Source organism: Aptenodytes patagonicus, chromosome 1 (genome assembly GCF_965638725.1).
Source record: "Aptenodytes patagonicus chromosome 1, bAptPat1.pri.cur, whole genome shotgun sequence".
Classification (NCBI taxonomy): domain Eukaryota; kingdom Metazoa; phylum Chordata; class Aves; order Sphenisciformes; family Spheniscidae; genus Aptenodytes; species Aptenodytes patagonicus.
In genome coordinates, this window is record NC_134949.1 from 1,949,845 (window position 1) to 1,973,924 (window position 24,080).

The window sequence follows — 24,080 nt, forward strand, 5'->3', positions numbered from 1 at the left end:
AATTTCGTGCCCAAAGGAATATTTTGGCAGAGTCTTCAGCAGCTGACAGGGACCATTTCAAATGCTATAACCTAACTATTTCCATAATGCTGTCTGCATTATCTCACTTAATTAACATTCAAGGATGGAGAGAGTCTTAACAGTATTGGCAAAGTTCTTTAAGGACTTCAATTGCACAACGATACAATTGAATCCTCTTATGACATCTTTTAAATCTGATGGGAGTCTTTTTGTGTTTTAAGCGAGGATCTTGACATGTAAATTAATTTTATTATGCCTATTTCTCCATGGGGTCCTGAGGGCAAGGTTTTTTCCTCTGCTCACAGTCGTGTATTCTGATGTGGGCTAATCGTCTCTCGTCCTTCTCCCTGCAGCAGCCTGCACTTCAGGCATTTTACGTACCAAATCTGTCATGTGCAGCATAATCCTGGTGAGGGAGAATGGGGAGGGGGCAGATTGAAATGACTTATTGACAATATCTCTGATAGTCACGTTAGAGGTCTATGCTGTGAGTTTTACAACAAGTTTCATGAAGCCCTGGAATTACATCAGCCAAAAAAAAAAAAACCAACCAGGTGGGAAATGGCGAGGATTCAACACCAAAAGATAAAAATCAAAATCAGTTATCCTGCAGCACTGGCAATCCCAAAGTGTCATGAAAGTCAAGGAAAACCAGTAAGTAGAAAACAAATGTGGCCTCAGGAGTTTGTTCGTAAATTTATATGGCAATAGCGCTGCATGTTCTCAAAAACGAACTAGCTTCAAATAAGATACTGAAACTCAGAATCATCTTTGCTAATGTAACATTTCTGTCTGATACAATTGAGATTACCCTGTAGACATTTTATGTTTTTAGCAGCTTTTTTCCTCCCATCATTAAATATTTAATAGTTCTAATTTATCGCTTTAATATTGAGTTGTTTTGGCTTAGATGCTTGGGCCATGAACTGAATTGCGCAGACGAGAGGAAACTGTGCATGTTTATCAGAGTTACATACTGAAGAAGGATACGGTGTGCTTACATCTCCAATGCCTTGTACCACACGTGATCACTTATATCAAGGGAAAATGCCTTCAGTACCCCTCCGGTGAACTAGTACCACTTGGCACCAGCTCTTCCCATTATTACTATTTATATTCCCCAAATACTTAAAAATGCTGTAAGAGATCAAGGCTCCAGCGTGCCAGCTACCCTACAGACACAGGGAATGGATAGAGCATCTCAAAATACGAACGGGCAGATGGTGAAAAGAGGGAAAGTTGCCCCAGCATCTCAGGCCCTGTTCGATGCCCTGAGTGTTGCTGTGTTCTGCTTTGGTGCTAACGTACGATACAAGGCAGCCAAGGCTAATGAGTGCCCTGTGGTGGGATTTATCTGCCCTGGCTTAGGTACCCAAATGTTAGATGTCTACATCCAAGCTAGTCACCCCAGGTTCCCCTTATCATCAGTGGAAAGCAATGGGCCCGTCCAGAGGACAGTGTATCACATCTTAAAAACAGATGTCTACAACGGATTAGATGAGTTTGTGCAGGCGTCTATTTCCTCTGTTGTCTTTGTGGTGGAGCACGGAGATACAGCGCTCAATCCATTTCTGCATGTCTTTTCATTATCTGAGCAAAGATAACCCATTTGTCTTCTGTACCAGAACAGAGCCTCTGCCAAGCTCTGTCTCTGCTGCATGACTCTATAAGCCAGACAAAATCATTAGGAGTCATTCCTGCCTCAGTTTTATCGGCCACATGTGTGTAGAAAGCCCCATAGTCTTGTTCAGCCTTTTCCCTTAAAATTTCTGTTAAGATACTTCAGTAAAGTTACGTCTTGGTGATGGTGACTGTTTGACTGTGACTGTTTTATGGCATTTTTAAACCAGCCAACTTCACTGTCCTCAAAGAAAGATGCTGGTGTAGCAGATCCACTCCGGACCTCACAACACACTGAGGAGCAACACCAGAACAGATGGACTTAGGTATACCAGAAGCTGGGGATGTTAACTTGTAGCCATTAACGGTCAGTATTAACAGTGCCTAGGAAGACGTGAAAGAGTATCATCATCACCCCAGGAATACCTAAACCTCTAAAATCAGGTTAGAGATATTATGTGAAGCATCAAAAGGAACCACTTCGTGATGCTGTTTAGCAAACTGGCTGAGACTAAAGACTACTTTGACCTTCATCCTCAGAGCAGGTCATCATGAAAACATATGGACTTCACCTGGCTGCGAGCGCTGGTGCTAAAAATTGCCTTAGTTACAGTCTCGGTGGCTCTCAGCGATTCAGATGCAAATCATTAATTGTGAGGTGAACTTCTGGAAGGTCAGCTACGGGTCTGATGTGCCTGTTCAGGTCCCAGACCAGGACCTCCAAGTAGACCTTCACAGCCAACTGCACCAGAGTAAAAAACAACATTTCAAGGGTGAAGCAGTATCATATCTTCTTGGTGTCCTTCTTGGGTCTCTGCACATCAGTCATTGCATACAGGTAAAAGCAGTACAAATTGATCCTATCCAGGCAGAGGATCAAATACATAAATGAAGTTAGGAAATCTTGGAAAAGACTTGACCATCTCTTCCGGTGATACCTCCTACTGAGTGGACACATCTGCAAAAAGAAAATGTTCCTCCATATTCAGCTGTGGCCTGTGGCCTATTCTGGGATAAAAAAATGTGTCTCACTTGTGCACTTCCCCAAAGGAGTTGAGTGAGAGAAAGAAGAATTATATTCTCTGCAGGCTCTTTTGAAAAATCCTACCCTTAAAGTGTTCTGAGGTCCCCGAACAGCAAATGTGATAGAAGTGGACATTTCCCCATGGGATCTGATGCTTCAGGCCTTAGCTTTCTTTCAATGAGGGTCATTTAATTAATTCAGCCCCGCTCTGCTACCGTCAGGATGTTCCGCATTCAGAACAGGGCTCTGACACGGCTGCTCTATGCATATGCTAGACAACCATTAAAAGATAAGAACTGTAATACAAACTTGTACAAAGATCTAAATGGACAGGATCCAAGTTGCGTGAAAGAAATAAAAGTACAAGCAGCATTTGTACTGCCGACCAAAATACAGTCACGGGGTCTAAATCTTTCCACAAGCTCGGTCGTCTGTGACTGTAGCACCATTCACTTCTGCAGGTTCCCTCTGATTGACTGGCAGTGAACATCAGAAAGGAGGACCGTCCTCAGACTGCTTTGTGAGATACAAAAATGAATGTTTGAGTACAAGTTGTCACATACCTTGGATACAAGGGAGTATGAACAAATTGCTCTTATATTTCTTCCCATTTACATGTAGAAAATCTCTGCATAACTCACTGCAGAAAAAATGTCCTTACAAGACTGGATTGAAAAGTGAACAGAGACCTGAGCTAGATCTTAAATCTTCCTCAGATTTTACATTTTATTTTTTAAAACTGAGTCTCCAGATCCAAACCTCCCAGTGCTCTGGATTCTGGGCTGAAACTGTAACCTGGTAAATGTGATTTTTGTCATCACGAGCAGAAGGCCACGGGCATTGTGCTCACCCAACACTGCAGGGTCCCAGGACGGCTCTGGGCTTGCCGTGCCCTGAGCTGCGTGTCCCTGTGATCACAAGTGTCCTGTGGCCAAGGGCCTCGTGCCCGACCTGCCTGAGCTCAGCGCTGGGGACACCCCGCATGGCCAAGGGCTGCTGCCCCGGGCAGGCACTGCCCAACAAACACCAGCCCTTTGTGTGCCCGGGCTGGGCGCTGGGCAGCTCTGCCACTGGCGCTGGGGACCAGGGAAGAGGGAGCAGGTGATGGGGAGAGGGGGAATGAAGATACCCCCGGGGGGACCCAAGAGTGAGGAGGAAGAAACCCCACCATGGACATCACACTCCTGCCAGGGAAGACCTCTGGATGGTGGTGACTTGTAACCTTCTCCCCGACTGTGCTCGAGGGAGACTGATCCTGAGATGCAGAGGGACACTGGCAGGGTGAGCATCACACCAGAGATAGGGGGTAGAGTCTAGGAAGAGGTTTTTGTGTAAACAATTAAATTGCATCATAGATAAGACTTTTAAAACATTAATTAGGTATTTTGGAATATTAGCCTTTCAAAATATCTATTGGACTAACAAATTCTTGGCTCTGCTTATATTGTATGTTACTCTTCCCTCCGCCCCCCGATAACAACAGTTTGGAAGGAGAATAAGGTATTCTGGGGTTTTGTCATATTAGGGCTGAGATCTCATGAAGCTACTTCCATTCTGCCTTGAAGCATAATTTCCAGCTCTGAGTTGGTCTTTGAATTCAGCCAGGTACAGATCCAGGGATATCTTAAAGCTTCTTTCTTTGACTTGGCTTAATCACTAATATCAGCTCCTCATCTTGCTGAGCAAAATTTTCTACTACAAGCAACAACGTTATTAAGAAAATGTTCACCACCTGGTTTTCCAAAGGGAATTAAACACCTCTCTCACCCCTCTTACATCTAAGCAGCACCCCGGGCTGAATAGACGCAGGAATTTTCCTGCCCCTGGGAACAATCTTTCCCTGAGAACAAAACCCACAAACTATAATTTGGCTGCCAATGTCATCTCCAGCATAATCAAGTATTGACTTAATTAGAAATCCTTTTAAGTGATGCATAGGGAGAAAAACACATTTTTTTTCAAAGTATTCCTCATTTGTAATTATTATTTCACTTGTGAATCTTCCACACTCCATTGAAAATGCCATATGGAAAACAAATTAGTTTGCTACAGTGACTAATGTTTACTGCCACTTCTGCTCTGAAGTTTTGGGCCAAGTTTTTAAATCATCGGTCCTTTCTCTGGCAAAACTGCCACTGAAATTGGTCTGTATGATCAAAGTCTGGATATAAGTAGAAGCACTACAATAGGAAATGGCAGTACGTCCCACCTGGTCACTAAGAGCAACCCAGGAATTTAACAGCAAGCAGTTATTTATTTAAGCAGTTGCCTAAAAATGCTGCATATGCTAAATATGATAGAGTTGAAATTACGCTGCTTTCACTGAGAGAGGGACAATATTTCCCGGCTGCATCGTGTGGCTGATTGCGGGGAGCTTCACGATCTGTTATGAGCTTCACAGCCTTGCAAGTCATTTGCACCTTTCTTTACTCAGTCTCTCCACTTGGAATAATATAATAGTTAGTCCTGAAATATGATTTGCTTAATTATACTCTTGTACTGCACCTGTCACTCCAGTCTCATAGAACTCCCCTTCACATGGCTGTTCCCTGATCCTCCAGGATAACACCCAGTGCATTTTTTTCTCACAGTATTCTTCCCCTTAATTTCACCGAGCGTAGGCGTCGCTTTTACAGAATAGTGACTTTCAGGGTTATCCTCCTTCCTTTTTTGAAGACTGGCCTTAAGTTGGATTCTCTCCCACCTTCTGCTGCTTTCTCAGTGTACTGTGCAGTGTTTCCAAACAGTCAGTAGTACAAGAAATTAATTTGTTGTGAGCGATTTGCCTTATACCGCACACATTTGCCCATGTAGAAGTCATTGGCTCGCCTTCTAGCCATGTCCAGAAGGTTATCGCAATGCCCATAAAAGATGGGATTTCTCTTTTCCTTTCAAATGAACACTTGAATTCTGTGGAATTGGAAGGGGCCATCTGGATACGAGCACGTAAAGTCGGCGAGAGTTTTTGGCTCCTCTGCTCTGGGAATTTAATGGAAGTTTTGATTAAAGTTTCTATGGCTGAGTCCTGCATGAGCAAGTTCTGTTTCTAATGGCCATATGGAATTCCCATTGGTGAGAGCTCATCTGGAGGATGCCAATAGGATCTGTATGAAAAAAAACAGTGATTGGTAATGCAGATCAGAGAGAAGGACTTGGCTCGGTGCAGTAAAACACTTAGTCATCCAAAGATATGAGCACAAAGTATTGAAGAGTGTGGGAGTTGCTTAGGACTAAGGACTTCAGGGTTTGGACTGTTTGTATCATTATTAGGTATTATTTATTAATAATAATACATCTAATCACTACTTGGAGGACAGGACAGTTGGCAACATTAACTCTATTAGCCAAAATTATGAGTGTTTCAAAACACCATCTGTTGATGGTTACCTCTTAGCAATGAAAATAGAAACCAAATTTACACACTGGTTGGCTGTGGAGCACCTCCAGGACTCCGACTGAGGACACACTGCTGGGCATGGACTTTATGACTGAAAAGACAATTGCTTCTTACTGCTCCCATTCATTTCTGCACGGACCTCCTGGCTTCTGCTTCTGCAGTGTCAAATAGACTCCAATACTCTTGTCAGCTACTGCATCTTTCTAGTATGTAATCATTTATTTACCAAGCCTAAATAGAAATACAAGACAAAAATGTTCCCAATTATCACAGGCAACCACATCATATGGAGTGGAAAGTACCCTGCTACTACTACCTCAACAATCTTTGAAATCAAAGGAGTTATATAAATTTAAGCTTTCCAGGACTAAAAGCCTGCATTAAAAATATAGGACACAACACATCTTTTTAACAGAAAACGCTGTTAATGCTGCAAAGTAAAGCACTTGAAAATTAGGGAATGCCAGATTGATTGTTGCCATGGAGAAGTCCTTGAGAGCATTAATCACTGCCTTAAGAGCTGGGTTTGAATAGTGTGCAGAAAATAAAACACGGGGACACACAGGGAACAACAATGTGAAAACAAAACATCACATAGCTGCTCATTAGATGAACACCATTATCCCGTGCACTGAAAGTAGGTGTCCTGCAGAAAGAAACAGTGTGGGATCATGTAATTAACATTCTACCATCATGCATATGCACAGCAAATGATCTGGGAGCTCGCCAACAGGTCTGAACTTTTGAGTGCTTGACTATGTAACGTCCTCCTTTTATGCGGTTGTGTTTGAATGCAAACTTTGCATTTGTTTTTCCTAGAAAAGAAGTGAATTGACAGAAGATATGTCATAGGCCGTACCATTTCATTTCAGCCCCAGGGCCCTCATTTACAGTGGAGGGAGGGCAAATACAGAACACAGGCTTAAGAGCCTGGAGACTTGGGTCCTTGCCAGCCATGTCTTCACCGTAAGGCCTCCAGTTGTGGTCCCTTTTAGGGTAGGAGACCTCACGGAGCACACAACAGAGCTGGAAACAAAAGCATAGAGTTGGGACGGGATGAGGGTGTGCATCAGACTAGACGTCCAGGATGCTCCACAGAGTGCATCTCCTCACAGCGTAAACACTGAGGACCTCTCAGCTCTGCCACAAGCGTGTTGTGTGATCTTGAGCAAGACACTCTCCTGCTCTGTGCCTCACTTTTTCTATCTGTAAAATAGGGATAATGGTGCTTAACTTTTCAAATGTCTCTGTGAGTAATGGGCAAAAGGATATTTAAGCTCAACATGTTATATGGATGTATTTCTCAATGTTAATTAAAACTTTTTCAAAGTATAACCTGCATTTTGGATGGCCATCTTTGTTTCCCTCTCCCTGCTTTGTTACCTATTCCCTGTTTCAATTGATTAAAAAAAATCTTGCTCTTTCACTGCCCTTTTATGTTAGCATTGGCTGCCCTTTACTCACCACTCAGGTTTAATATTCCCAAATTTTATTAACCAGTTATTTACAAACTGCCAAATCAAACAGATTAGCAAGCAAGACTCAAAACAAGACAAAAGATCCTGTGTTAGTCTCTCACTGAGTAAATAACCTGCTTGGGTCATGTATAATTAATCAGTCTGCTGTTTCACAGAGGACTCAACCATTCTTGTCCATCCTGGCAAATAATACAGTACTCTGTATTTTGCTATGATTGTCTCTGTTGCACATGCAAGCAGTTGACTGCATGCTTTCTTCCAGAAAGGAAAAGCACAAATTTAACAGAATGACTCTCAGGAGAAGCTGGAGACCTCGCCGCACAAACTTGAGACCACTGGGGTGTGTGAGTGGTACATTAGAGATAAAAACATTTCCCAAAGGGGATCAAACATCTGCAGAAACACGGCATGATCGAGCATTCCCCAGTACATGGCCACAACAGCTACTACAGAACCACAGAATCATAGAATGGTTTGGGTTGGAAGGGACCTTAAAGGTCATCTAGTCCAACCCCCCTGCCATGGGCAGGGACATCTTCAACTAGAGCAGGTTGCTCAGAGCCCCGTCCAGCCTGACCTTGAATGTTTCCAGGGATGGGGCATCCACCACCTCTCTGGGCAACCTGGGCCAGTGTCTCACCACCCTCAGCGTAAAACATTTCTTCCTTATCTCTAGTCTAAATCTACCCCCCTTTAGTTTAAAGCTGTTCCCCCTTGTCCTGTCGCAACAGGCCCTGCTAAAAAGTTTGCCGCCATCTTTCTTATAAGCCCCCTTTAAGTACTGACAGGCTGCAAGAAGGTCTCCCCAAAGCCTTCTCTTCTCCAGGCTGAACAGCCCCAACTCTCTCAGCCTTTCCTCATAGCAGAGGTGTTCCATCCCCCTGATCATTTTTGTTTTGCTCTTCTGGACCCGCTCCAAGAGGTCCGTGTCCTTCTTATGCTGAGGGCTCCAGAGCTGGACGCAGCACTGCAGGTGGGGTCTCCCCAGAGCAGAGTAGAGGGGCAGAATCCCCTCCCTCGACCTGCTGGCCACGCTTCTTGTGATGCAGCCCAGGATACAATTTGCCTTCTGAGCTGCGAGCGCACATTGCCGGCTCACGTCCAGCGTTTCACCCACCAGTACCCCCAAGTCCTTCTCGGCAGGGCTGCTCTCAACCCCTTCATCCCCCAGCCTGTAGTGATACTGATATGCAGATCAGTTGGTGATTATGAAGTCCTAGGCAGCTAGTTTTTTTAACACCAACGGAAGTCTTTAGATAATCTACTTTGGCCTCCTGCCATGAAGTTTCATTCACTTACCAATAACTTCCGCCTGTCTGAAGGAGACCCTGCGTTGGCACCCAGGCAGGAGACAGAGGATTTACCTGTTCCTTTGGGTTTGTCCCAGTGCCTTGCTGATCTGTCTTGTAAATTGAATTTCTCTTCTTTTAACACCCATCCTCTGTTACGCCTTCTTTTATTGGATTGAAAAGCTCCAATATTTTCTCTTTGTGAAAGTGCTTAAGAACTGTAATCAAATAACACATCAGTCATCTTTTTGTCAAGACAGAAACACTGAACTCTCTGACTCACTCTCAAGCTTTATTTTGACCACTGAATTGTTTCCTGGGCTCTTATCTGCACTGCATCTACCTCTAGAATACGTTTACATTTTTGGGGCAGAATGCCATTACTGGTGTCACTCATGCTGTATTCAGAGGTAAATTCACCTCCTTAAATTAGTTGCCATTCTCCTGAATTGTTTAATCTCCTGTTCAATTATTATGGCACTTTAGCAACTTAGCTGACAGTCTCTTTGAAAATTTACTATTGGAAAAGCAAACAGTGCAAATGGAATACCCTGGATGGCAAATAGAGGACTTCTCCCCGTTGATTCCCATGACTAAGTCTTGTTTAAAGCTACTATAATGAGATAAAAGAAATACGGGCACATTTCAATTAAAGAACTATGATCTCCTTGGGGAAAACTCTTCAAGAAAATCATGTAAAGAAACAATCTCACTGCTACTCCATTTTGGTTTTGGATACGTGAAATTAAGTTCTCTTGAAAAAATGAAATATTTCTTGCTTTAGGCAATCTGTAGCAAAGTGATGTTGATCCTTTTGCCTCCAATAAAGCTTAGGCCATTGGATTTGACCAAAGGTTTACCTTTCTCCCAAAGATCAATCATAAGATTGAGGCTAGTTCACCTGGCATGAATTTCCCTGTGGAAATGACTGTAGGAAGAGTTTAAATGAAGTGAATATCCAGGGCTGCTAAGTATTGCTTTATCTTTCGAATAGCAAGCTACCGATACCGACTTTCCTACACCATTTTTAAGTTGCATCTTACACCATTTTTAAGATTCCTACTTAGCTTATGAGAATGCTATGTTGGACAACATGCTGGACATGCTGGACAAGCTGTATTATAGTAAGAAAAAAAAGTCCCTTTTAGTAACAGTGGAGGGGATGTCCCAACACGTGATGACTCCTCTGACGTCTGTTGGACTGGGGATGGGATCCAGGACAATAGCAGCGTGGAAGTAGAAGGATTTCCCCATGTTACTAATATGTAAAGAGACAGGGCACAGTAAAACTTTCATTACAGAAGGGTGAAGACTGTTAGTACTGGTATCCAAGCACCCTGAATTTTTTCTGACCCCCTTTGCTATCTTGCTGGGAGATAGCAAACGACTGCCCCATCCTGTATGACCTCTGAGTTTTTCTCTACATGCTCCCTCAAGGAGATCCCAGCTTGCGTAGTAGAAAAGTAGTTTCTGTTCTAATCTTTCCTCTCTCTTCTTCCTCTCTAGTGCCTTTTTCATGCTGGCCAGACCATCTCCGGGCTGAGGCTGAGCTCTTCAGCAATAAAGGGTTTACGTGTCACTTGGGATGTAGCCTTATAGCTGTCCAGAGAAGCAGTCTCCAGGTCCCCATGGGCAGCCTGTCCCTCCAAGTCTGTACTCTTGCATGTTTCTATGAAGCTCACCGCTACCATGCTGTTGTTTCCCATTTGCCCACTCTGACCACTGTGCAGACCGTGACCGGTATTCCTAGGTGCTGAGGAAGCACAAGTAATAAACAGAAGTATGAGATAATAGTTTTCCAGAGAGGAATTGTACATTTCAGCTAAGAAAAGTTGAGGGAAGGAGGGAGGTGTCTAATGATGCGGTGGAAGAAGCAGCGAATATTAACTGAGATTACTTCAAATCTCTCTCTCTCTTCAGACAGAGCAGAAAGGATAGATAATGATCAAAAACCTGCTTCTGAAAATGCAGCTCCCAGCCCTTGTGACTCAGGCACAAGTGGAGCGAGGCCAGAGAGACTATCAATGCTAAGTCCCCGAGTCCTTGATGCTCTCTGCAGGAGGCACTTGAATGTGTCCAAGATGATGCTACAGCCCAGCCAAGTTTTCTGATGAATAACTCCACAGGGGGCAGAGGCCTGTTGAAGGTCACGAAACATTTCTGCTGACATTGATGTTAAATACTAAATCCTTTTGCTTTTGTACTGAAGCAGCTGGAACCCAGCTATGTGCTGCAGTCCCTGCCACTTGTGTATTTACGAAGGCAACTGCAATGAAGCCAGGCACAGAAGACCACCTCTGACAGGCAACCCCCTGTCTTCAGCGATCACCTGAATCCATGGATCTCTTTGTGGCATCCAGTGCAATCTGTCTGACACTCTGTTGTAAACCTCTACTGAGCAATTCATTTTTGCAGTCCCTTAGACCTTTCTGTGTATTAAAGAGACAAGTTCTAGAAAAAAAACAATACACAAAGTGGAAACAAAAAGCTTCCGTTTTACCCTGTATTACCAGAAGCATCTTAATTTATTAAAACCAGATAAAACTGAGTTTTCATTGTTTTCTACAGGCTTTTAGAAACTGAAGTGAGGGGAGGTTCTGCCCTATGCTGTGCCAGATTCAAAGACTGCTCTGTATGTCCAAACACATTTGTTTCTTCCAAGTATTTTTGCTAGTCGAATTTTCCATCATATGACCATGTCACATTTACACTATAACATGATTTTTGCCATCAGTAGCAGAAGGCCACAGGCATTGCAGTGACCTGATGCTGCAGGGTCTCAGGATGGCTCTGGGCTTGCCGTGCCCTGAGCTGGGTGTCCCTGTGATCACAAGTGTCCCATGGACAAGGGCCTCGTGCCCGACCTGCCTGAGCTCAGCGCTGGGGACACCCCGCATGGCCAAGGGCTGCCGCCCCGGGCAGGCACTGCCCAGCAAACACCAGCCCTTTGTGTGCCCGGGCTGGGCGCTGGGCAGCTCTGCCACTGGCGCTGGGGACCAGGGAAGAGGGAGCAGGTGATGGGGAGAGGGGGGATGAAGATACCCCCGGGGGGACCCAAGAGTGAGGAGGAAGAAACCCCACCATGGACATCACACTCCTGCCAGGGAAGACCTCTGGATGGTGGTGACTTGTAACCTTCTCCCCGACTGTGCTCGAGGGAGACTGATCCTGAGATGCAGAGGGACACTGGCAGGGTGAGCATCACACCAGAGATAGGGGGTAGAGTCTAGGAAGAGGTTTTTGTATAAACAATTAAATTGCATTACTGATGAGACTTTTAAAATATTAATTAGTTTGGACTACTAGACTGCTGCAATGTTATCTGGGCTAACAATAAATTCTTAGCTCTGCTCATGAGGTGTGTTCTACTATTGCCCGTAACATGAATTTCAGTGTAACAGCATCCTGAGCCTGTCATTACCACTGCCAGGCGATTAGGTTTTTCCTCATAGTTGTCTTCATAGAAAGGATCGTGAATGCAGGCTTGCTGAGAGCATTGCTGCAAGCACCTGAGCTGTCTGACTGAGCCTGATTTCTTCAGCATAGACACTTGCTGGACTAACTACATTAGCAGTGGATGGCTGTTAGACCACTTAATTTTACGCCCATAACTGAGATGTCTTCTTTAGCAATGCCGTTGCCCTGGGTTGCCTCTGTAATTGATGATGAGTCATCTCTAAAGGTAGTTCAGGTTTTGAGTGTCTGAATGAAGCTTAATTTGAGTTTAAGACTAGAGGACCATCCTCTAGAGGGAGATGTGAGCTGTGCTCGGGCCATGACGTGCTTTCTGTGTAACAGAAACATTCAAAACACGGAGCCTCCAGCCAGTTATTGTGCCATTTTTGTAATGCTCTCGTACACTGATCTCCTGTGAAGTTGGAACACCAGCATTCTTCTGTATTCTGTACCAGAGACACCTCACGCTTGGCTAGAAGTTTAATTCTGTTAACTAAAAGCGGTAGTAGGTTGTTGTCATAAACTGGATGAACCACTTAGGAGAGAGACCACAGGCTTTGTACTGTGTGCCTCTGTTGAAATAACTTGAAGAACCCATTCGTACATGATATACCAGGCACTTCGAAATGTTCTCAGATGGTCTCCAATTGGAAAAGATATTTAGACGGCCTACAAAACTGAGAATATAACCTAGGCATAGAAACCCTTTCATGTGACTCATCTGATCAGCCACGGTGGAAAGAATGAATGCAGAGAGCAGCCTGAAAGCAAACCATAGCCTAACAACCGTACTGTCGAAGTGTGAGTTCAGCCGCCTCTGCGACACACCCAGCTGTGTCTGGATTGCAGATGTTCCCCTGTAACAAATGTTCTAATAATCAGTTCTACAAATGATAATTTGATTTTTTTTTTTTCCCCCAGAGTGTTGGGTTCCCTTTAGTGATACACCTGCGATGTGCTACAGAGCGAGGGAAGGAAGGGAAATATTCTTAGCTTATCTCTCTATTGGCTCCTGCTCTTGCTCTTAGGTAGACTCCACCTCAGAAACTCCTAAGGTGGCACAGGCCAAGGGATGCGTGTGGCACACGTCTGGCAAGCCTTTGAAAACCAAGCCTGAATTCTTGCCAATATTCAACAATTGTCTTTATGTGCATAAATGTTTTCAAGGTAGAACCCCTACTGGAACCACTTTTCCTGGCACGGATTCAAGACGAACCCTTTCCACGGTCCGCGGCAGAGTGCGTCCCCTCCTCGGTTTGGGACTTTACCTTTTTCTTTTGGTGTACCAGTGCTTAGCACCACGACACTCCTGGTTTTCAGCTTCATACAGCAGCGTATACAGAACGCCAAGAAAATATTTTTGCCGTGCCTTTGTGCTTGCAGGCCTTTTTGCAGTGCTTGGGAATGTCAGAATTATTCGCGCGGTCATTGCTTGGAATTGATCAGATCAGGTGCTTCTTTTTCAGTCATTCAATCGGTAAAGAAGGCTGAGTTCATCAGCTGAACAGACAACCCAGATAAGACAGGTTTGGGAAAGAATTTTTATTGTTCCAAAGATTTAGTATTCAGACATTATAGACTTGAGTAAATTCTAATTGTGTTTCTAACTCTACATTTAATAAAAGGACCATGGAGAAGGGAAAAAAAAAAAAAGGGCGGTGAGCAGTGGGAGGGAAAACAGGAAATGAGACCATGAATCAAATCAGGTCTTGGAGATGACAGTCAGGCTGGCTACAAATTCTGCAGCTCACTTGCTACTGATGTGAACCACACCAGTCAGATAAAAATATATCAACATAAATAATCACATATTAATGTGACATAATATTAATATATTTTGCTTTGAAGTCCATAGGTAAATCTGAGGGTCCTGAACTGCATGAGACGCATTAACTAAATAAGCTTTGCAACAGCTTCCTGTGGCTAGTGCTTCAAGGCATGGAATCCAGGCTGCCCTCTGTGGAAAGCGCAGGGATCTCTGGGGTGATATATATAACATAATCCAATATACAGTGCAGAGTAGCCAATAGAGAAATAAAGACTAATAAAGTATCCCAGGTACTCTAGAAAGTAGCAAAAATATTTTCTTGGCGTTCTGTATACGCTGCTGTATGAAGCTGAAAACCAGGAGTGTCGTGGTGCTAAGCACTGGTACACCAAAAGAAAAAGGTAAAGTCCCAAACCTGATCTCGAGGAAGCGGTGGTGGTCTGCAGATAGCACACATCCCGTAGAGCCGTCTCAGACACCAACTAGAAATCCAGCCTCGCTCCTGCAATGAATATGATGAGTTGAACTCACTTTTTTTTTTCCCCTCAGAAAAAGAAGACTAATTCATCATTATTCATTGATCAGGTTGTTAACCTTGATTACTCAGGAAACCAAACCATGCAGATATGAGTCTCCGTGTGATAGCAACTGGTAACGGCGGCTGATAAGGTGCTACTGAGCATGTGGCAAAAATTCAAGCATGCTCTTGTCTTGAACTAATGAGAATAAACACAGACCGTGAGAAGCGAAGCAATGATTGAAGCATTGATTCTGAGATGAGCCATGAACCTTCAGCCTCTGCAGGAGCTGAATTGGGATTGAAAGGGAAGGTCTTCTGCCCTTTATACAACCAGGCCCTCAAATATGTTTGAAAAGATCATTTAGAGGAATTTGATGGTTTAGCTTAATTTGCCCTGCAGTTATAACAGGCACTGAAACTTGTGCCGATAGCACCAACAGAAGCAGGATTTGGCACACCAGGAATGTACTGAAGGTACATTATTTACTCATGAAATCTCATCTTATGGCAGAAGGCACTGCGGGCTGTTGCATCCAACAGGAAAGGGTTAATTTCCAGGTTTTTGAGAACTTGCAGACTTCGCTATAATGGTCATTACTGATAAGGAGGAACCTAGGTACTATCAAAGTCTTTCCATGCTGAACATTTCTAAGGAATAGATGACCATCAAGGGATAACCAGGTAAAGTCATATGGTACAACATGCTCACCGTGGCAGTGACCGAGCAAGATGATCCTCCGCAGAATAAAAACTCACAGCAGGTGTGCAATGAGCCTTTATATGTCACCTCACCTATCAAGTGTTTTCATGGCATTTTTTAAGTCTTGAGACAAGAGTCTGAAATTTAATAGTAACTCGTTCCTGGGCTCATTAGGATTTATTTGTTTCTGAATGTCTGGCAATGCTGTCCTTCACTACTCTTTGGCTATACTTTATAGCGAACAATTTGAGTATTAAGTGGTACAAGAAATATTTCCACCACAAAGGAATATGTCCAGTCAAGGACAAACAAGATTGGAAAAAACAGCACTGCTTTTTAACAAAGGATCAAGCATTTATAATCTGGCCATAAAAATGTGCAGGGTACGTGGAAAAGCACACAGCACCACAAGAAGTGAATGTTTTTAACAGAGTAAGATACTGCTTGTTTTTCAGATACACAGTGAAATACCTGAAGTTTACCAGTTTGAGATGGATTTTCTGCTTACACAAGTCAGAAACGGGTTCAGATCAAACAAGAATCAGAAGCAGTTAATAGGTTTGTATTGATTGCTGCATTTGCATTTGTCATTCCGCTCTTGCATTATCTTTTTTTTTTTGGTAGAAATGTACTCTCTAGTAACCGCTGAGGAGAACTGATACAGAAGACCAATGTCCTGCAGCTTTGGCACTGAATGACCTTGGCCATGTCACTTCATCATCTGTATCTTTGAAGAGTTTTACCCTGACTGGAGTAGGACGCAGGTATTTGAGGTAACACACGTATCAAAAGCGCCTGGCTTGGCTGCACAGAACTCCTGTAGACTGATTAACACTACCGAGTAGTAACAAATTACTCTATGCCGAGCCCTGTTTTGATGTTTTGATTACTGCTGCTGCCTGTACTAGTTAGTTTAAACTAGGTTGGGTCTTTCTATGCCACATAGCAGTCAACTCTGTGTACCGCATTGATCGACACTACTCTTAAAATAAGCATATTATTTACGTGAACTTATAAATTGTTTGAAGTTATACACAGAACAACTTCTTCTTCTAGTTGCAAATTGCTTGTGAGAGTTGTGAACTAGACATGAGTTTATTTGCCAGTCGATAATGAATGATTTTTGGACTGCAAATTTGTTGTAGCCTTTTCTAACTTTAATTTCTAATACTTTTTTCATCTAGCAATGTCCTTGAAAGAGTTCTCAAACAGGTTTGACAGTCCACAGTGAAAAGCTTCTGACATATAGATAGCTCTGGCCTGCAGCAAACAGTCTTTCATTTCCACCTATTATAGGGGAGCCATAAATTCTGGGGTACCTCAGTCCTGCTCTTTCTACAGTGAGAGAACCTTACAGACACATCAAAATGACCCAAAGCAATTTTGAGATGTAATTCTGCCCATTTGTTCTCCCCCCCCCCTCCTGAAATCTATGCATATGTTACAGTGTTCTGTAATTTCAAGTCATGCAAAACAATCATAAAAACCCCTGGTAGAAAATAGCTGTTGTTAAAACCTTAATTCCTAAGTATAAATCTTTCTGTTCAGCAAGACAAGAGTATTTTCTCAGGACGCTCCCAACAGAGGACAAATATATTAGAAGAGCTGCTTCCGATTTGGAGATGGGCATTTCCACAACAGTTATGTCACTAACTGAATAAATACAATTTGACCCCCTAAAAACATTCCCAGTGCAGAAAAAAAAGAAAATTCAATACCCTCAGTTTGTTGGTGCTCACAGAGTATCAAGACAGATAGATGCACAGTCCATTTATTCCCTTCAAAACATACAGTTACCAGGATGTTGAATTCTTAATAGTGCCCCCTCATAGAAACTGGTTTAACATCTATAAAAACGGGCACAAACATCACGTCACATACCTCAAGAGAACAGCTCCTATGTCCTTGATATATTTTCAAGCAGTTTTTATTTGGTAGTAAAGTGACTATCAGCCAATGCTTCAGCAATATCTTAAGCCCCAAGGAAGACAGATAGATACTGCTGAAATGTTGGCTGACAGACATTTTACATCCAAATAAAAATTGCTTGAAAATGTATCAAGGACATGTGAGCAGTTCTGTTGATGCAACGAACACAATGTTTGCATCGATTCAGAGACATGAAATGCGTCAGTTGACACGGGCTGCAATAATCCGTTGTCATCATTATGTAAACACTTCAGGACAAATTTCTTGCAAGGGTAGTGGAAGGCTTCGGTGTCACTTCAGTACAAAAAGGCTATCCTTCCTTGAGCCATGCAGATGAAGGTCTTGGAAGGGGGAAAAAGAAAAGATAAAGTTTCCCAAATATCATGGTTATTATTATTTATATGTTGCCAGTGTCAAAAAGTCCCAGCAGAAGACTGGGGCTTCACTGGGTAAAACAAGTGAAGAGGGCAGATGGTAGGAGAGACAAAACAATGTATATCCATATATTCCAGCTATGTAAAGGCACTTCTTGCCTCATACTTAGGCTAGAGAAATTCAAAGACGTGTCTGACACCATTGACAACCAGAATGCAATACTTTTTCTGGTATTATACGCTAAAGAACACCTTTTTCTCCTCTCAGACGTCTTCCCAGCACGCACCTCTGCAATTCCGGCCATCAAGATAGGCCATGGGATCTACAGGGGGGATTTTACTCGCGGAACAGCCAGATCCAGATGCAGTTTATATTGCAGGCTGAAAAGGAAATGTATTATGCGTTATTAACATTATTCATCTCTTGGAAAGAAAACTACATGCCCAAAGGGGCTGTGCTAACGGTAATTTTATGCCGTTATGACGTGGAAAAGGGGAGGAGGCATCAGCTCCGGCCCAGAGCTCCAGCAGAAGCCTGGGGCACTCACCCCACAGCACGCCATCGGCGTGGCCTCGCTGAGGGAGGGCAGGAGCACACCGCAGAGCTGGGGGGGGCTCCCGAAAGTCCCCTCAGAGCGGGGCTGTGTCCCGGGAGAGCCCCAGCGGGCCATGAGGGACGACACTTCCCCCCGCTCCGGGCGGCCAAAGCACAGCCGGGGGCTGGAGAGAACTACACTACCCAGCGGGCACTGCGCAGGGGCACAGCTCCCGCCCCCCCGCCTCCTGGCGCTAAGCATCCTGGGACTTGTAGTCTGCACCCGTGAAGTTTAAACCGAAAAAGTTTCCGCACCCTTTCCGGGTACCTCGCCGCTCCTCAGCGGGGGTGCGCGGTTTCCATGGCTACGGCCTCGCAGCCAATAGGGAGCAGGGTTCCAGGCGCGGGGGGCGGGCCGGGGCGAGCGGCGGGCCAATGAAGGGCGGCTTTGTTGCGTGGCGCGCTGGCAGGGTGGACAGCGAGTCTCCTTGGGGCCGTCCCTGGCCGCGGCCTGGTGGCGCCGGGCGAAGATGGGCGGCGGCGGGAGCAGCACCCGGCGCGTCACCTTCGAGGCGGACGAGAATGAGAACATCACGGTGGTGAAGGGCGTGCGGGTGAGAGCGGGGCTCCCCCGGGCCTGGGGTTCTCGCCGGGGCCCGCAGGGACTCTCGGGGCCTGGCTCGCCCCGAGCTCGGCCCGCCCCGGTCCCTCTCTCGTCTCTTTCAGCCTCTACGCTGCTGGCACCTGCCCCCGTCCCTGCAGCTCCGTCCCCTCACGCCTCGCGGTTGCTCTCCTCCGTTTCCGTCCCCTCTCCCGCAGTGACCTCGGCCCCTTTCCCGCCCCCGCTCCGCTTTTTCAGTGGGGTCTTTTAAGGGACCGGCGAGAGCCGCGGTGCTCAGGTGCAGTCCGGAGGCGTCTGTCGTGGAAGAAGCACGCCGTGAATAGGAAGGTGTCATCGGGGAGCCTTGCCCCCAGCCTGGTTTCCAAAGACGGGCAGCAGAACAGTTGTAGGAGAGAGGTGCAACTAGAAGAGCTTGTTTTGTCTTTCCCTGACCTCTACGTGTGAGAGCTCCTCCCTCTCCCATATTCCGCTCTCTTACACGCCGTATACCCGACTTCCTCTGTGCCTGCAGAAGCATTCCCATTCTTTCCCTGTTTATGGCATGCTGTTGCCTATAACATACCAGAAGGTAGTTTGTGACACAAGACACTTGGAGAAATCTTGCAGCTTAGAAATTCTTCAGTGGAAGACGCTGTGGTTCATACCAGGAAGGATAATAAGTTGTCTTTTATTGCTGCTCATAGGGAGGAGTGTTGCAGAATGAACCATGACAGTAACTGCTGCCTATCTCAGCATACTAATATTTTTCAGTTCTGGTCATTTAATGCTCTCAGGCAAGTAGGTGACAGTAATGTAAGCGTTCGCAGCAGGGTTCATCCGCTCTGAACCATGCTTAAGTACTGGGAAGGGCTATTGGAATTTCTCTAAAGTATCCTGCATCTTGAAATACTGGGAATAAAGACTGAATGATATCATGGGTACTAGGAAGATACAGCTTCACTAAATAAATAATGTTAGGTGATAGAGCATCCAAAAGTGGGATATACACAACTGTTTACATACGTAAAACTAACTGCGTGAAGTTAAGTTGGGAGTTTTAAGGATTGGGTTAAGAAATCTTATACTGAAGAGATTTTACACTTGCATATTAGATTGCAGATTTTAGCAAAATCTTTGTAACACAGATTTCTGCCAGTGAGAGGTGTCATACTGTAGATTTAGTGAAGAATTTGCTAGGTAAAATTAGTTTTCATGGGCAGTCAAAACAATATTTTGATAGAGTTGATGTTCGAGGAAACCAATAAAAAGTTCTAAGTTGGAAAACGAAAGCTTTCATGTAATGACTTCTTTAACTTCTGTTAATTTTTTCTGTGGCCTACAAAAGACCTTTGTCCAGTAACTGGACATTACTCTTATTCTCTGATTCTGCAAAATTGGTGACAGTATTTTTGTGTGTGCGTGTGTCAACATTAGAATGAACTTAGTGGTTGACTATACCTGCTCTGACCACTTGTGTTGCACAAGTGTTTTGAGGGCTTTATCAGGATGAAGTTCCTCCTGGGTTAAGTGCTCTGCACCTGCACAGTGTGGTATTTGACTGTCATCCAAAGAACCGAGAGAGGCAAAAAGGCTGATTAATTACAGGCGATGTGTCAAAAGGTGTTCTTTCCTTTATCTTTCCCCGTATCCTGTGTTTTGTCATATCAGTTTCTTGTGTTCTGTGAAAGCCAAAATTATCTTGTTCAGCCTGATTGTTTGTGCTCAGAGATGAGCGCTTTGCTCACAAAAAAGGGGAAATACAAAGTTTATTTTGCATTGTTGATAAAATTTTAGCAGCTGTCACATCTTATTTCGGGGCTCTGTGCTCTTTTTTTAAAGGTTTAATTCATTATTGGGGGGAAAAAGGGGGATAATGGGGATAAAGGAGGAGATGCAGTCTGACTCTCTTTGGGTTGGGGGTTATATTTTTCAGCTGTCTGACAGTGTCATTGATCGTATGAAGGAACCTTCCTCACCCAGTGGAAGACCGCACTCTCAGCACCGATCAGCATCTGGTGCAGGTATGCCCGCGTTTTCGGTTTTTTAATGGGAGGAAGAAAATCAAATGTGCCTTTCAAAGCATTGTAATGAACTCACTGTGATTTCGTAGAGATGACTTTTTTTGACATTAACTTTTTTGCTCATCTCCTTTTGAAGAAGGAAGTAGTTTGTAGGCTTTTAGCGAAGTTATATCACTCTGTATTTTCTTCTGACTGACGTTAAAGTGTAAACCACAACTGTTTATTAGACTTGGTTTTCTAAGGTATTATCCATTATTAAAGACTTTGCTTTTTCTGTTTTAAAAAAAAAAAAATACCCATTCCAAATATGTATTGAGTTCTGAAGTGAAAATTCTTGCATGCTTAATCAACACTGAATTTTAGTATAGTGAGCTTTTGGTGAAATATACTTAAGCAAACATTAAAAGAATAATATGCTATTTTCCTATCATGGAATAGTGGAAATAAGTCGCATACGGTTTATACAGATTGATGGCTCAAAATGATGGCTTTCTTAACATTTTATATTTCATTATTGAGCCCTGTTCAAATGCATCAAACGGGCTTCATACCAGGCAGCCTGCACTCTAATTTAAAATACTTCAGCACGGTGAATATGACATAGCTACTGAAGGAGTGAAAATGAATGGCAGAGATTGGAGCATGTGATTTAAGTTTGTCATCTATGTGAAACCTGGAAGGTTCAAGTAAGGCTTCTTATCAGTGCTCCAGAAATATTAATGATATCAGTATTCCCTAAGGGCCTTTTGCCTCGGTGCTTACAAAAAATCCCATCAAAACTCAACACCCTGATGAAAAACAAGTCCTGTGGCAGTAGCGGGCCTTGCAGCAAGACTTGAGTGAACAGAACGTAGCATCTTTCATGTGAAGCACAGAAAGTTGGTTTCCTGTTGCTTAATTGAAGGTGTCTGTGGTGCAGGTGTCTATATCCGAGCTGGGCTGCCTTTGTGGTCAGTAGAAAGAAAAAGACGTTTTGGGGGACAATTCATCTGGCTTATTTGAGAATTCTACTTGAGGATGAGGTGAATTGCCCTCTAGGAGTACCGGGGTGAAGAGGTCAGGTGTAAGCATCTGACGATGTCAGGCGAATCCAACACAGGATGTTTTACAAATATCGGGGCCCCCAAATTATGCTGTTTTAGAGGTTTGTTTTTCCACTTCATGAATAGGAAGACTGTGGCATAGCGAAGGCAAGGAAAATATCAGTGCTAAAAATTACTTGAACTGTCACCTGGCTTGTGAAATGTAGTTTGCCCAATAAAATTGCTTAGAATTTAATGCTTCCTTAAGTAAGGTTTGAATGGAGTAGGGCTGTAGTTTCATGCATGGACTGCCAGGTCGTCCATCTTTTCTCTTTTTAAATAGTAGCCTTCTCATTATGTATATGTATTTTGCTGTGGTGAAGAAATTATTCTAGGTATAGGATTTATATGAAATAATACTTGCGCATCCTACCTACTTTCACGGCGGTGCTTTTTGCTTTTTCATCCTTAAACCTGGGTTGTGGAGTTGTCTTGTGAATAAGGATCTGTGATTTCTGGGATGTGGTGACTAGAGATGAAGGCTGTAATACCCCAGTAATTCTTTGCTAATTCACAGTATGTAAATATCTGGTCCTTTATTTTGTTTCTCTTTGTGTGTTGGAAATAGTGGGGGGTTTTTAAATTATTTATTTATTTTTATCAAAAGGCTTAATGAACCGCTTGACCCTTCACAAGCTTGAGAAACCTTATGCGTATTTTTGCTTTAAGAACTAGTGATTTAGGTGAAGTGCTTGTATTTCGCCAGGAACTATAATCAGTGTTATACCTCAGTTGCTAAAATGATCTGTATTTAAGAGGATTAAATTATACTTAAGTACACGTTACCATACCATCCATTCCTCTTTCATTGAATGTTTTTTGACGAAGAATTACAAACTATTGAATTTCTTTGATGCAGTACGAACAGTCAACCTATTTGTTTAATTTGTAGCTACGTCTAACCTGTCAGTCTGCATTTGTCTGATAAGGTGTCATTACAGGAAGGGCACTCGCTTCAAAGCTAGTGCTCTGCTCACTTAGTATTGAACTACTCTGCGTTAATGGCTGGGGGGGCTGGATCCCAAATCGGGGGATCTTCTTTCCGTGATGCAGCAGTGCTGGAGCTTGGTTTCTTGGTAAAGCCTCTTGCACCATTAATGAGAGACCTCTCTCCAGGCAGCTCCTCCCCTCCTGTTTATGAATCTGGTGATGGTGACTTGCTTTTCTGACAGTGGATCACTCGCTGCTTCTGGAGAGAGTTGCCCAAGGATGGTGGTGTTTGGAGGCTGGCTCTGCCTTTCGGATTGCCAGCTGGGCAACTTTCGAACTTGACAGTTTCTTAGCCTGCATTTGTATCTTCTAGACAAAAACATATTTTTACAAAAAATAAAAAAGATGTCTAGAGGGAGAAACTTTAGAGCTATTAAAAACAGCCCTTTCTTTAAGTCAAGCCTTTGATAGCTTTTGGTGGAGGAATAATGGATTAGATTACATGAAAGAATGTGTATCTTGTTGCTTGCCAATATATGATGAATTTATTGACTTCAGTTTGGGGTCTGAAAATGAAATTACATGCACTTACAATGAAATCTGACATCTAAATACAATGTCTTAAAGCATCCTAGCTTGCTTGGATCATTTTCTGACTTCTAAGAAATATAACATGCGCTAAAATATTTAACAAGTGTAAAATCTTTAAAGTATGTCTGTAATTCCTAAAGCAATATTGATGAAAAGTAATTTGGTCAGAAAATGAGCACTTTTTTTCTTTTTTCTGAATGTGTGTTATACCTAAAGCTTTATTCATAACAGACAAAGGGAATGGTTTAATTCATTTTAGCTTAGTGGATATCTGAAAAGCTAATAGTCTATTATGGAAAAAAAAAAAAAGAACAACAAATGCTTAAATTATCAAGAGTCTCTGCATCTCAGACAGCCATTTTTTTCCCTTTGCAGAAACAGATTACACTGAGGATACAGAGGATTTGTGTCTTTTTTTTTTTAATATATTTTTAACTGTAGTATTTGTTATTGTTACTATACTGTCCTCATGAAAACAAATTGGTAAAGGACCTGTGTCATAAAGTACTATGTATTGTGTAGGTGTGTGATAAAGTGAGCACTGCTGATGCCTCCTCAGAAATTGGGTTAGACCTGGCATGTTTCCAGTGGAGAAAAATATATTTCTTAGCCTTGTTCATTTGTGTGGAATGATGCCTTTTAATTGTGTACTCTGTTGTGTTGGTGTACGTGTCTTTTGGTGGAGTTTCAGTGTCCCAGGGTGTCTTGGCTCAATCAGAAACCTATAAGGAAGTATTGTTGAGA

General features: G+C 43.4%; 1 protein-coding gene and 1 long non-coding RNA gene across 3 annotated transcripts in view; one reads left to right on the top strand and one right to left on the bottom strand.

Moving 5' to 3' along the window:
• Positions 1-17,032: 17,032 nt before the first annotated feature.
• On the bottom strand, positions 17,033-18,279 carry LOC143155648 (uncharacterized). Its single transcript, XR_012994440.1, has 3 exons — positions 18,125-18,279; positions 17,864-17,957; positions 17,033-17,543 (listed from the first exon to the last, which is right to left on the bottom strand). It is a non-coding gene; the product is annotated as an uncharacterized LOC143155648 (long non-coding RNA).
• Positions 18,280-18,574: 295 nt separating this feature from the next.
• CHCHD3 (coiled-coil-helix-coiled-coil-helix domain containing 3) overlaps positions 18,575-24,080 on the top strand; it is a 165,203-nt gene continuing 159,697 nt past the window's right edge. For both annotated transcript variants that reach the window (XM_076346608.1, XM_076346701.1), the window contains exons 1-2: positions 18,575-18,725; positions 20,646-20,733. In XM_076346608.1, the coding sequence (XP_076202723.1) occupies positions 18,642-18,725; positions 20,646-20,733 (172 nt within the window). In that variant the 5' untranslated portion in view covers positions 18,575-18,641. The remainder of the gene's footprint in view (positions 18,726-20,645; positions 20,734-24,080) is intronic.